The 13,703-nt window shown below is 29.0% G+C and overlaps 1 protein-coding gene across 1 annotated transcript; it reads right to left on the bottom strand.

The window, feature by feature from the left end:
• Positions 1–2,968: 2,968 nt before the first annotated feature.
• LOC124816241 (alpha-(1,6)-fucosyltransferase-like) lies at positions 2,969–5,139 on the bottom strand. Its single transcript, XM_065807280.1, has one exon. It carries the CDS (start codon positions 5,014–5,016, stop codon positions 3,547–3,549), a length of 1,470 nt encoding a protein of 489 aa, XP_065663352.1. The 5' UTR covers positions 5,017–5,139; the 3' UTR covers positions 2,969–3,546.
• Positions 5,140–13,703: the final 8,564 nt, after the last annotated feature.

The following is a 13,703-nucleotide window of genomic DNA, read 5'->3' as shown; positions in this document are numbered from 1 at the left end:
GACAAAAAGAAGTTTTTTTAATATTTTTAATTTTATTTCAATACACATAAATATAAGTAGGAACACGATTTGCTAAGTAGGTAATATATAGTCGTTGAAGTGTTGATGAATAAGCCTAATATTTGTTTTTGTATTTTTGTTACCTGGTATTGCTGTTGTTTTTAAATTATTTAGAGTTTTTAGAGTTATTAGAGTTTACATTGGTTTCGGAACAAAGTTAGTTTTAGACAAAATTTTAAATGTTTTGGGGTAAATAAAAATTCATAAAGTTGTTAATGTTTAAAATGAGATCTTTTAGTAACGTTTTCAGAGTTTTTAACTTATTCGATTTTTCTAGTTGAGTATTTTTGGATATTAATTTATTATATAGACAAGGACCACGGTATGAAATGAAAAAGCTCGAAAGATTAGTTTTTTTTAAAAGGTACGTTGAAGTTTCCCGTTTCTCTGGTATGGTATCTATTTTTGCTATTTTGGAAGAAATTCTTTGAAGTGAGAAGGAACAAGTCCAAGTTTATATTTGAGCATAAATAACAAATTTTGGAATTTATTGATTTGATACACATTTAATGCTTTCAAATTTTTTAAAAGTGGCTCAGCGTGCGAGAGTCTATCCTTATTAAAAACTATTCTTGCAGTTTTTTTTGTTTTCGATTTAGTGTGGTTAGTTCGGATTAATGAGTACTCGCCCATGCAACATTAGCGTATATGTAGTAGCTTTTTATGAACGAGAAGTATAGAAACTTTAAATTATCAGGAGACAGTATTGAACTAGCTTTGAAGAGGATACCAATGTTTATTGATATTTTGGTATTTACTATATATCTATATGTGATTTCCATGAGATGTTCTCATCAATAAGTATTCCTAAAAAATTAGTTGCTTGGGTTCTCTCAATTTTTTTAGTAACTATATTTAGCGAAGGTAAATCGGGTGGTATTTTTTTAAGGTTAGAATGAAAAAGAAAGTGTTTGGTTTTCTCTATGTTAAGCGATAATTTGTTAGATTTTAACCAACTATTTATTTTTTCAAGTTCAGTATTTGTAGTATCATAAAGTTCTGTAATTGATGAGGATGCGTAAAATGAATTGGTGTCGTCTGGGAACATTATGACATCCAATTTACTTGAGACTTTAGGAAGATCGTTTATGTATATTAAAAACAAAAGAGTTGCAAGAATGTAACCTTGGGTGACGCCGCTTTTATTCTGAGTAATTTTGAAAATTTTTTCATGAGCAATATCGCATTGTTTTCTGTCTAGTAAAAAATTTTTGAACCAGTGCAACACCTTTTATCGCATATTTTTCCATTTTCCTAATTATGATAGCGTGATCTACTGTGTCAAACGTCTTAGATAAATCAACAAAGACTCCAAGGACGTATTTTTGTTTTCAAAGTAGTCATTTACATTATTTAAAAGATCAAGAATTGCATGTTCGGTTGAATGTTGCATTTGGAAGTCAAACTGCTTTTTATTTAGGATTTTGTTATTTGTTAGATATTTACACAGTTTGTTGTATATTACTCTCTCCAAAAGTTTTGAAAATACAGGAAGAACTGAGATCTGTAGTTATTTAGTGTAAATGAATCTCCGGTTTTTAATATTAGTATTAACTTAGCTATTTTTAATTCATTCGGCACAGATCCTGTAATAATTGAAGATTTAAATATTTTATAGATTGGTTGTTTTTATACCGGAAAATGTTATGAATACATAAAAGATATCCAATTTAAAGTCTATGTAGCATCTATACGCAAAGGTGTTTTTTTTGAACATCTTAAAATTGCTAAAATTACCCCAATTTTAAACGAAGGTGACCAAACAAATATTAGTAATTATCGCCCTATCTTCCTCCCCTCCACATTTTCAAAAATACTAGAACGTATTATGTATAATAGATTATACAATTCATTCTAATAATTTTTTATGCAACTATCAATTCGGCTTTAAAAGAAATAATTCCACAGAACATTCAATTATCCAACTTGTACGTGAAATCTCTAATTCTTTTAAAAAGTCTAAATATACATTAGGTGCTTTCATCGACCTTTCAAAAGCATTTGAAAAGATTATGAAATTTTACTACACAAGCTAAAATATTATAGAATAAATTGCAAAGTTATAAAATGGTTCAAAAGCTATCTATCCAATTGTAAACAATTTGTTTTCAGCAATAATGAACATCCAAATAAGTTTCTAAATATTTCATGTAACGTTCCACAAGGTTCGATTTGGGACCACTTTTGTTTTTGATTTATATAAGCGACCTAAACAAAGCCCGAAATTAATGAGTATCCTGTTTGCTGATTACACTATCTTGTTCTTTTCCGATAATAACATTTACAAACTCTTTTATACTATGAATGATGAACATAAAAGTATATCCAAATGGTTTAAATGCAACAAACTAACTCTTAACATTTAAAAAAATTGGGTTTTTTTCCGCCCAGTTTCAAAAAAAGCTTATATACCCCAAAGTTCGCTTAAAATTTTTATTGATAATATTGAAATAAAAAGACATAATGTAACTAAGCTCTTTGGTGTTTTTCTTGATCAAAACATCACATGGAAAAAACGAATTGACTTATAGGCACAAAAATTTTTAAAAATATTCAAATTTTATATAAAACCAGAACATATTTATGTAAAAAAAGTCTAACTCAACTTTATTACTCATTAATTCACAGTTGTTTAAATTATGCTAATGTTGCACGGAGAAGCACTGAAAAAAGTTGAAATGCCTTTATTGCCGTCAGTAAAATGCGATCCGTTTAACATATTTTGCGTATATTATATCTATAGACTTATACCGAACGATTTTTTATTGAAATGAAAGTTCTCGATATATATGAGCTTAATGTTTTTAATTTTTTTCGATTAATGTATATGTGGAAAAATGACATATTTTTAATCATTTTCTAAGATCTCTTTTGTTTAAAATTAGTGTATATTTATTTTTGTAATAAATAAATATACACTAATAATTTTTATAAATGAACCCTTTGTCGAACCAAGTTTAGTCAGTTTTGTATTGCAAATCGTGCATCCTACCTTTGGAAAATATTTTTTTTGTCAAATTTCGATGCGCATTTTACTTTTTCCATTTTCAAATATAAACTGAAAAATTTTATTATCTTAATGGATGATGTAGTCAGGTTTTTTAAATTGTAATTTTATATTTTCTTTAAATCTTTTTTTGTTGATTTCGTCTCATTTTTTTGATTATGTACTGATGTAGTTTATTTGTTTGAGTTTGTGAAAGTAATTTGTTAACTATGACAACAAATGTAAACTGAAAAAAATAACAAAATTTAAAAGCCTTGGAAAAAAACCGATTCAAATAAATAATATATAAAAAAACTAAACTCAATTTTAAGTTATTAATAACTATTTTATAATAGTATTACAAAAATGTAAAACTATATATTGCTTTTATATTTTGTAGAACAAAAAGACCGACACACGCAACTTTTTTGTACTGTGTAAAGTTAACTATAGAACCAAATACTTAATAATGCGTAAAAATTGAAACCTTTAACAACTTTTTAATTAATAAAATTAGTATTCTCGGTGGGAAAAAAATGATATACTGGTATTCCTGGCCACTCCAAGAGATCTTTTTCATATAAATACCCATTTTCTTCTCTCCCCAATTGAGTTATTCGTTGTAAATACAATAAATCAGATACATTTGTATTTGAAGTTGTTTCAATTTTTGCAAACAAATCTTTTCCGTATTTTAAAATTTTATAAACCTTGCCATCTTCACTTTTATATTCAGAATCTGTATTCGTCTTTTTACTAATCCACATTGAAGATGGAAATCCAAAACCCCACCAACTGTAAAAAAACTGTATTTCTTTATTCACTTGTTTAAATATGTTATCTTGCTTAAATGGCAGCATCCCTTGTTTTAGCTCGTAAGCTAATCTGCATATATTCGAGGAAAAGTCGCATACAAGGTAACTGGTGCTAATAAGTAAATATAAGTCAACCAATGCACTTTCGATTATTTCTTTCGGAAAATTACTTTGAAAATAGGACCCTAAACCATTTGATAAGTAACTGTGCGGTAAACTTGTTGTTTGAAAGTCTGAAGCATATTTTTTAGTAATGTTTATTGCTCTTAAATCGTCCGTTGCAATATAAATTTGTTTTTTACTGATGTTGTATTCATTACAATACGCTCTTGCTATCTTTACAAATTCATTTTCATTAATATACTGAGCTTCGCCACTAGTTAGCTTATCACCGTGTCGAATGTGAAAACCGACAATTGGTAAGGTAAAGTTAATCTGTTCCTTTAAAGCAGATATTTTTTCGTTGAACTTTAGACTTGGCCTTAATAAAAGGTAAGAAAGAAATTGTGATGTAAACCAAAGCCATGGATGTTCAATTTTTAGATAAACTAAGTTTTTCCTCAATTCTTCAGGTATAGTCCCAGGTATGTGCCTTGGATATGGTATTCTTTTAATTAAAGTGTTAAATTCAATTACTTGATGAGTATTGTTTAAATCATAGCCATTGTTTAAATAACAAGATGAGTCTTGAGCATTACAAGTGTTTAGTTTGCCAGCAAGGACTTTTTGTTTCAAATAACCGCATTTTGATGACTCGGGCTTAACCCATTGAAATATGCCATCAAAGTGGCTGTACTCGTTTTGATGGATGAAGAAGGTTCGTCCCAATCCATACGCTACTTGCATGCATACTCCGTATCGGTGCACGTTAGAACCAAATCCAGAATAGTTTTCAACATTTCTACAAAATAAAATATTTTTCTTCTCACAATCACCTTCTTCTTGCAAGCTATAAATTTGTTGTCGGATATGCTCGTGTATTTCTATTAGCGATTTAAATTTGGGTTGATAAACGCTCTCATTTTTAGATGATTTTTTATATTGCGTTGAGTAACTCAGATTTGTTACCAAACTCAAGTTAAATTTGAAAAAATAAGGGATTATCATAATTAGTATAAACAAAATACACAACAAAATTAAAAAACTCGCTTTCATTTTTTTAAAAAACCTTTAGTAAAACAAAGAATACTCAAATTTTTTAATAAATTCCAAACAAAGTTCTCATGATTTTTAACTTTTTTTTAGAACAAAATGTTAATAAAAAAGTGCAGCTTTTTTACTAAGTGTTCGTAGATAATTATTATGATAATTTAATTATGAGTAATTATAACCTTAAATAGTTATTACAGGAAAACAATAATGACACAATCATGTTAGTGACGTATATGAATTACGAATGTTAAAACTGATTTCAAAATACAAGCTAAAAATTGGTCTTTCTGGCTATTGAGATTGGCGTCGATTTGACCTCTTAGCGGTGAAACCAATGCACATTTTACACGACTTCAGCAAAATACTAAAGAATATAATTAAAAGGGGTTGATTACGGAAAAGAAAAAAAAGATAATCAAATAAAGTGACAAATTTTTGAATAGTTTGATAAAAAAATTTGATAAAAAAGTGAAAAGAAAAATTGACAAATAAATAAATTATTTAAATATGTATAATATTAAATATGTTATTGTATTAACTATTCATGTGATGACAACGATGACATTAAAATGACATCCGATTAAAATTTCAAAGTATTTTAATAATTAGCAATGATTTTGATAAAAAGTCAACGCAGGTATGTTTGAAGAAGATTTGCTAAAGGTTGAAATTGTCATAGTTGTAAACACATAAATAAACACTTTTTATTAGATATATGAAGTTATATATAGCTTTGGAGTCTTTTAGGAATTAATATTGGGGTCTCTTCTCTTCCACATTTATGCTAACAATTTTAACAAAGCCTCTAATTTTAAGACAGAAATATTTACTTGTGACACCAACCTTTTCTTACCAAATATATCATAATACTTTTTTTGACATAACCATTGGGTTATTCAAAACTTAATGTCTGAGTTAACATTAAAATTTAATAAACATCTGAAATGTTTAAAATTAAAAGATTTATATTAAATAGAATAATTATCTTATTGCATTAGTTTTTGCATCTATAGTTTTTATAATATTTAAATTATTATATTATTATAAAATTAAAATTATTTAATAATATTAGTTATTTCTTATTAATGGCGGTTACACATTTTTTGCCCCCCCCCCTTCCCTATTGGTAAACGCTATCTATCAAAACATTGATAGCAATAATAATTGCATTAATAAACAACAAATAATTAATATCAAAACATAAAGACAAAAGCATAAATGCTGACGACATATACTAATATATGCTACCCGATAGTAGTCAAATAGAAAACACAAGTTTAAAAAAAAAAAGTTTTAAAAAACTTCATCAGTGAATGTATTTTGAGCAGTGACAACTTTTGCAAATTTCATTTAATGGATTGAAATTAATATCTTTAATTCAAACCTTTTATATTCAAAATTTGAATTTTTAAATTAAATTTTGAAAGTTGTAAAAAAATGTAGTTTAAGTAATAAAAATGCAACATAATAAAGGTAACATTATTTAGTGACAGCCACTAATATCGGGCCGCCGAATTTTGGGGCTGCCAATAAGCATTTTAAAATAAGTTTTAAATCTAAATAAAAATATATAAACGTGTTGATTTTAATCATATGAAACAGTTCAACTTTTCAATAGTTCCCTTTTGGACAGTTATTAACGATTAACCATTACAACATTTCAGTTTAACATTATCGACAATTTATATAATTCAATTATACAACTATTAATGACAATCGTTAACGATTGCAATCTAAAATTCCCATGAACATTAATTCCGCACGAAGAAATAATTCTCGAGTGAATGTATATTAAAACCGTAGTGCTGAAATAAAATTATAGCTATAATTATTATAATATATAATTATAAGCTATACAAGAGATTCAAGTTAATCCTAAGCCGTTATCAAATTTCGCAATTTTTTATTTCTTCATTCACATAATAATTGAAATTTAAAACTTTATTTATCAATGTCATTTATTTAATTGTATTTATTATTATTTTTTACACTTACGAATATAAAAGGAACTAAAAACTATTCTGGAGCTGAACTAAAAAAAAACTAAAAACTATTCTGGTGCTGAAAAACAAAAATGGAAAAAAAGCTTATGAAGAAAGATTTTGCAATCCATGAAGGTTCTATTTTTAAATATTTAAAGGTGGATGATAGAGCAGTCATGGATAATGCAAAAGCCAATTAGGAAAAGAAAACCAAAAGTATAGAAATTGGTCGGATGATTTCATTAGATAATATTCCCGATATTTTAAGTAGAGTAGTCAAAATCTGGTTATTTATGGCGGAGAACATTCAAAACCTTTTTTTTAAATTAAGGTTTGTACCACGCACTTTTTTAGAAATTTCTAGATATAGAAGACTTTTTTTAGTTTTACTCATCACCTGTTAGTCTAGAGAAATGACATCAAAAGTTTAACGTTCCGGGTGATACCAACCTCAGCGACGTCACTGCCTAATTTCAAGTAAAATTGAAAATTTTAATTTATTCAAAAACTCGTTCTAAAACACTGCATAGTTAAAAAACTGCATTCTAAAAAACTGCATTGACTTTTTTTAAAGTTCAAAGTTGTAAATTCTCAAGTATTTAAATTTTATTAAAAATAAATATTTTTTATAAAACTTAAATAACCCCGGGCGCACGCACACACACATATATATGTATATATATATATATATATATATATATATATATATATATATATATATATATATATATATATATATATATATATATATATATATATATATATATATATATATATATATATATATATATATATATATATATATCTATATATATATATATATATATATGTATATATATATATATATATATATATATATATATATATATATATATATATATATATATATATGTATATATATACATATACATATATATGTATATTTATATGTATATAGATGTATATAGATGTATATATATACATATGTATATATATATACATATGTATATATATGTATATATATATGTATATATATATGTATATATATATATATAAATATATATATATATATATATATATATATATATATATATATATATATGTATATATATATATATATATCATGCCCTATAAGTGGGGGTGCAGTCAGTGCTTCATACATATATATATATGCATATATATATATATTTTTTTTAACATTTTCGCTTCCAACAAGGCTGCAAGCAGCCACTAAGTAAAGTTGGAAGTTACTGAAAGAGAAAAGATGAAGATTGTAGAGCAAGATAACGATTGACGGACGACTTAAAAGATTGCAAATTATATGAATCAGGAAAGCAAGATGAAGGAAGCGAATTCCAAAGCTGATGTTCGAGGAAAAAAACTAGACAAATAAGCGTTTTTGGAGCACTTAGGAACAGTCACAGAAAAAGGATGACACTTAATTGAATGACGAATAACACGAGAATGAATTTTAGTAGATGGCACAAGAGACGCTAGCTCTTTAGAGCAGTGTCCATTATAGTATTTGTAGAAAAGAGAAAGAGAAGCAAAATTACGACGATGTGATAATGGTTGGAGGTTAGCTGCAAGAGCAGGTCCAACTATGTTTACAATGCGTTTTTGCACCTTGTCTAAAAAAGAAAGGGCATCATTAGAAGATCCGCCCCAGATATGGCAACAGTATTTCATACAAAGCCGGATTTGAGATTTATAAAGATAGAGAATAGAATCCGAAGTAAGAAAGTGACGAGCTCGATAAAGAGATGCAACCTTAGCAGATGCTAATTTTGCAACTGGTTTGATGTATGGTTTCCGAGAAAGATTGGAAGTAAGAGTTAATCCTAGAAGATGAAGAGTAGGTGACTCATCGAGTACATCACCGTTCATAAATATAGGAAGATCTAAATTATTGCGATAACGATTGGCTCAAAAAAATTGAGTTTTATCTGAATTAAAGTTCACCAGCCACTGTGAGCCCCATGCTGTAGCAGAAGTGAGATCCTTTTCAAGCTCAAATGCCCCCTCCAAGCAATCAGAGAGTGTTGGTTTCTTATCATGACAAGAGTAAATGGTAGTATCATCAGCAAACAATGCCACCTTAGATGTGAGAATATCTGGAAGATCGTTAATGTAAATTTAAAAGAGTATAGGGCCAAGGATAGAACCTTGAGGAACCCCTGAAGTTACAGAATAAGAAGAAGAGTGTTGTCCATCGAGGACAACTTTTATGCTACGATTGGAAAGGAAGGATTCAATGATCTTAAAGATATTGCCGGATACACCATAAGAAGAAAGCTTATGGAGAAGACCAGCATGCCAGACTTTATCAAAAGCTTTTGAAATGTCAAGAGCGATGGCCTTAACCTCTCCACCTCCATCTAATGCACGATAAAACCTGTCAGTTATTACTGTTAGCAAATCAGCTGTAGAACGAGAAAATCGAAATCCATATTGATGGTCAGAAAGTAAGTTGTTAGATTCAAGATGAGAAACTAAGTGTTTGTTAATTAAAGATTCAAAAACCTTGCTTATGATAGGAAGAAGATTTATAGGACGGTAGTTAGACAAATCAGATTGCTCTCCAGAATTTTTGAAAATAGAGATAACAGATGCCGCTTTCCAGCAGGCTGGAAAAGAAGACTCTGATAAGCACTTGTTGAATAGTTTTGAGAGTGTAGACGACAGCTCCGGAGAACACTTCTGCAAGACAATAACAGGTATGTTGTCCGGGCCACAAGCTGTAGAAGAGTCTAGGCAGGAAATCACTTTAGATACAGATGCTGGAGTGATATGAATGTCAAGCAATGGATCAACCTGTTTGTTGGCAATATCAGGTAGAACGCAACTAGTGGAATCAAGAGTAGATATTGATGAAAAGTTTTTAGCAAACAACTCAGCTTTGTCTTTAGGTGAGGTGACAAAGTCTGAACCATACAAGAGAGGTGGAACTATAGATTTGCCCTTATTATTGATATTATTAAAGATTTTCCAGAAGTCACGAGAGCCTAATTTTTGAGATGAGATACGAGATTTCATGACCTGAGAATAGCTGGTTTTGGCGTTAGACAAAACCTTTTTACAATTGTTTCTAGCAGTAATAAACAGACGTCTAATTTCTGGAGAATTGTTTTGCTGATAAATATGGAAGTAACGGTTTCGATTGGCAATCGCAGCAGCACAGTGTGAGGAAAACCATGGAGGAGAGTGAGGCTTGACCTGGAATCGTCGAGAGGGAATAAAAGATTCCATGCCAGCCTGAATCCACGAAGTTATGTAAGAAGCACATTTGTCGACAGGTAGACAAAAAATTTCTACCCAAGAGCCATCACGAAGAAAATCACGGAAAGAATCCCAGTCAGCTTTACTGTAGTTGTAAGAGGTTCGATAATAGGGGGATTCAGGTGATGAAAAAGAATGAGATATTAGTTTTAGAGAGATCAAACTGTGATCAGAGGAACCTAAGGGTGAATGTGGAGAAACTGAGCACTGACTAGGATCAGAAACAAGACATAAGTCGAGTAGAGAAGGTAGATGATTCGGGTTGTCAGGAAAGCGAGTTGGAAAGTTAACTAATTGAGTTAGGGATTGAGAAAGGCAAAATTTGTGGGCTTTAATGCCTGCAGAGTCACTGACACTAGAGCAAAGCCATTTAGAGTGGTGAGCATTAAGTCACCAACAACAACTATATTAGCTGATGGATAAAGAGAGAGGGCTTGGTCAATATGATCAGAAATAATGTCAAAAAGAGTGCAGTCTTGAGATGAAGGAGAGCGATATAGAACAAAGAGAAAGGCAATAGAGTGAAGTGGTGCTAAACGAAAGCACATGAAAGAATAGTCTGTGGATTCAAACCTAGTTTCACACAAATGGGTGAATTCTTACGAATGTAAATGCCCAGGCCAAGCATGTGACTATTGGAGTCTTTACGAATTAGAGGAAGATAACCATCAACACTAAAATCACAAGATGGGACAGCCGAACTCAGATTAGTCTCACAAAGAGCAAGTAGGTGTGGTGAACTTTGCAAGAGATAAGACTCAACAGAAGAAAAGTTACTTCGAAGACCACGAATATTAGTGAATGATAGGTTTAGAGAACTTGGTGATGATGATGGTTTTTTGTGTTTTATAGTTTTTGGTACTTTATTCATTTTTAAATTAGATTGAAGAACTTGACTCAAAGCATAGATAGTACTCAGAACACCGTTTAATTGCCCAAGCAATTGCCTCATCACTACTAATAAACCCTAAGCCGTAACAAAGGGCTCCAAATGTGGCCTCCGCAATGCACACCAAAAGTACAAACAGGGACACCATCCATGCGCAACATGGCACTGTTAAAACTTTGATATTTTTCAGCTGTTGATGGAATCAGCCTCTCTGAGAGCTACCACAGAGTTCGGGAAATCTGAATACCAGCCGGCCTCAGAACCATAAAACTGACTTTTAGAGCTGTTCCCTCATTAGGAGATAATAGAATGAGTTGCCTAGTCATAAAAACAGAGACACAAGCAAAACCCATGCATTGAGTCAAGAAGATCCAGCATTCAACATACTAAACTGGAAACAATGTATTAAAAATACATCTGCGTCAGCCTAATAGATGAAGAAGGGGTGCAAAGCTGGTCAACAGATAGAATCTGTTTACCCCTTAAGTCTTTGCCTAGGAGGCCTTCTACAAGACAGTAGCTGGATGCATTTAACATCTGCCCAAGATGAGTATTTTTATCGAGACACCATCTCTAGCCTTTACTCAACCAAGAGCCCCAAGGCAGGGGTTGTTTTACATATATATTGGGTTGTTTTATATATATATATATATATATATATATATATATATATATATATATATATATATATATATATATATATATATATATATATTTATATATACATATTTATGTATATATATATATATATATTTATATATATATACATACATATATATATGCATATATATATATATATATATATATATATATATATATATATATATATATATATATATATATATATATATATATATATATATATATTATAAATACGATGTAGCAGTAAGTTACTGACCATAAACCGCAATTATAAAATATGTCGTCGGTTAATCTTAATCACTTAAGCTAAGGTAACTCACTAAAGCAATCTTAAAGAATTTCAAATTTTAAAAAAACCTATCAAAAAGGTAATCTAAAATAAATTGAATAAATAATTACTTTATAATTATAAAACTATATTATTAATTTATAAAATATAAGTTTTTACTTTTTTCTTTAGTAGTAATATTTTTTTAGCATACTTCAATAACTTTATTGATTTTAAATAACTTTATTAAAAATGATCAATTTAATACCAAGTTTGAATTATTTTATTTTCAATCTTTTTTAAATGTTATGTTTTTTCAATAGTAATTTTTTATTTATTTCCGGATAATAAATCTTGTTGTAGCTGGGTTGATTCAAATTCAAAGAAAGGTTATTAATGTTATTAAGAATGTTTTAAAATCTATCCTAAAAAATAATTTCACATCTAGTAGCTATTAGTGGAAATGACCGAGGACAGAACGTTGGGACTTCCTACCAATCTGAAAAAACTCACCCAGAACTACTCGTTGTTTTCTATTACTGAGAAATGATTTACACTATTGTAGGATATTACATCATTGTAAGATATAGGATTGAAAACCATAACCATAAAGCTTTAAGCATAATTTCGATAAAGAAACTGAATCAAAGGCTTTTGCAAAGTCCGAAAATATTATGACAACATTATTACCAGTTTCAATTTTGCTTGTTATAAAACCTGATAAATTGGAGCAACAATTTTTACCAATAACAAACCCATGCTGTTCACTAGCTATTAACTTATTTAAAGCCAAATGGTTCATCATAACATTGGGAATAATTTTCTCCATAACCTTGCCTACCATTGATGTTATTGATATTGGACAATAATTCGAAGCATCTAACTTATCTCTTTTCTTGAATAGTAGAGTTATGTTACATTTTAAAGATCAGTGATAAAGGATGAGAAAGTGATTTTGAACATTCTTTTAGAACACAAGGATGAACTTTGTCAACACCGATTGTTTTATTAACATTAAGGTTTACTAACTGATATTCAACATCAGTTTCATTAAAACTTGGATCGCTACAATAAAAATTACATTTTGAAGGAAAAGTTACATGGTCAAATACCTCATCTTTTAAAAATACTGAAACAAAGTACTCACTTAAACAATTTGCAATATCTACTACATTTGTTATAATTGAACCATCAAAGATTTTGAGTGCTTTAATTGAATCTTTTATAACTCTTTTACTATTTAAATAAGCATAAACACTTTTAGGGTCGTTCTTTGAGTTTTTAGTCAGATTCTAAAGCTCTTATATCTTTATTGACTCTTTTTTTTTACATTTTTGTTCAATGTTTTATAGTTATTTACCATATCAGTTTGTTTAAATCTTGAATGCCTGCATTTGTACCATAACCTTTTCTTTAACTTAACCATTTTTCGAAGTTCTTTAGTCATCCATGGAGCATACTTTTTACTTGTATCGTAACTAATAATTGGAATAAATTTACCACATCCAGTATGATATATTTAACCATTTTTTATAAGCTTGACTAGCATTTAAATCTTTAAACTCATTTTCCCAATCAAAACTTGTAAAGTATTTTGAAAGTTCTTCATAGTTTCTTTTAATATATAATAATTTTGTTTTTATTTTTGGTT

This window comes from Hydra vulgaris, chromosome 10 (genome assembly GCF_038396675.1).
Source record: "Hydra vulgaris chromosome 10, alternate assembly HydraT2T_AEP".
In the NCBI taxonomy this organism is placed as follows: domain Eukaryota; kingdom Metazoa; phylum Cnidaria; class Hydrozoa; order Anthoathecata; family Hydridae; genus Hydra; species Hydra vulgaris.
Note: the sequence above shows the minus strand (reverse complement) of the source record. Positions and strands in the feature narration are given on the sequence as shown.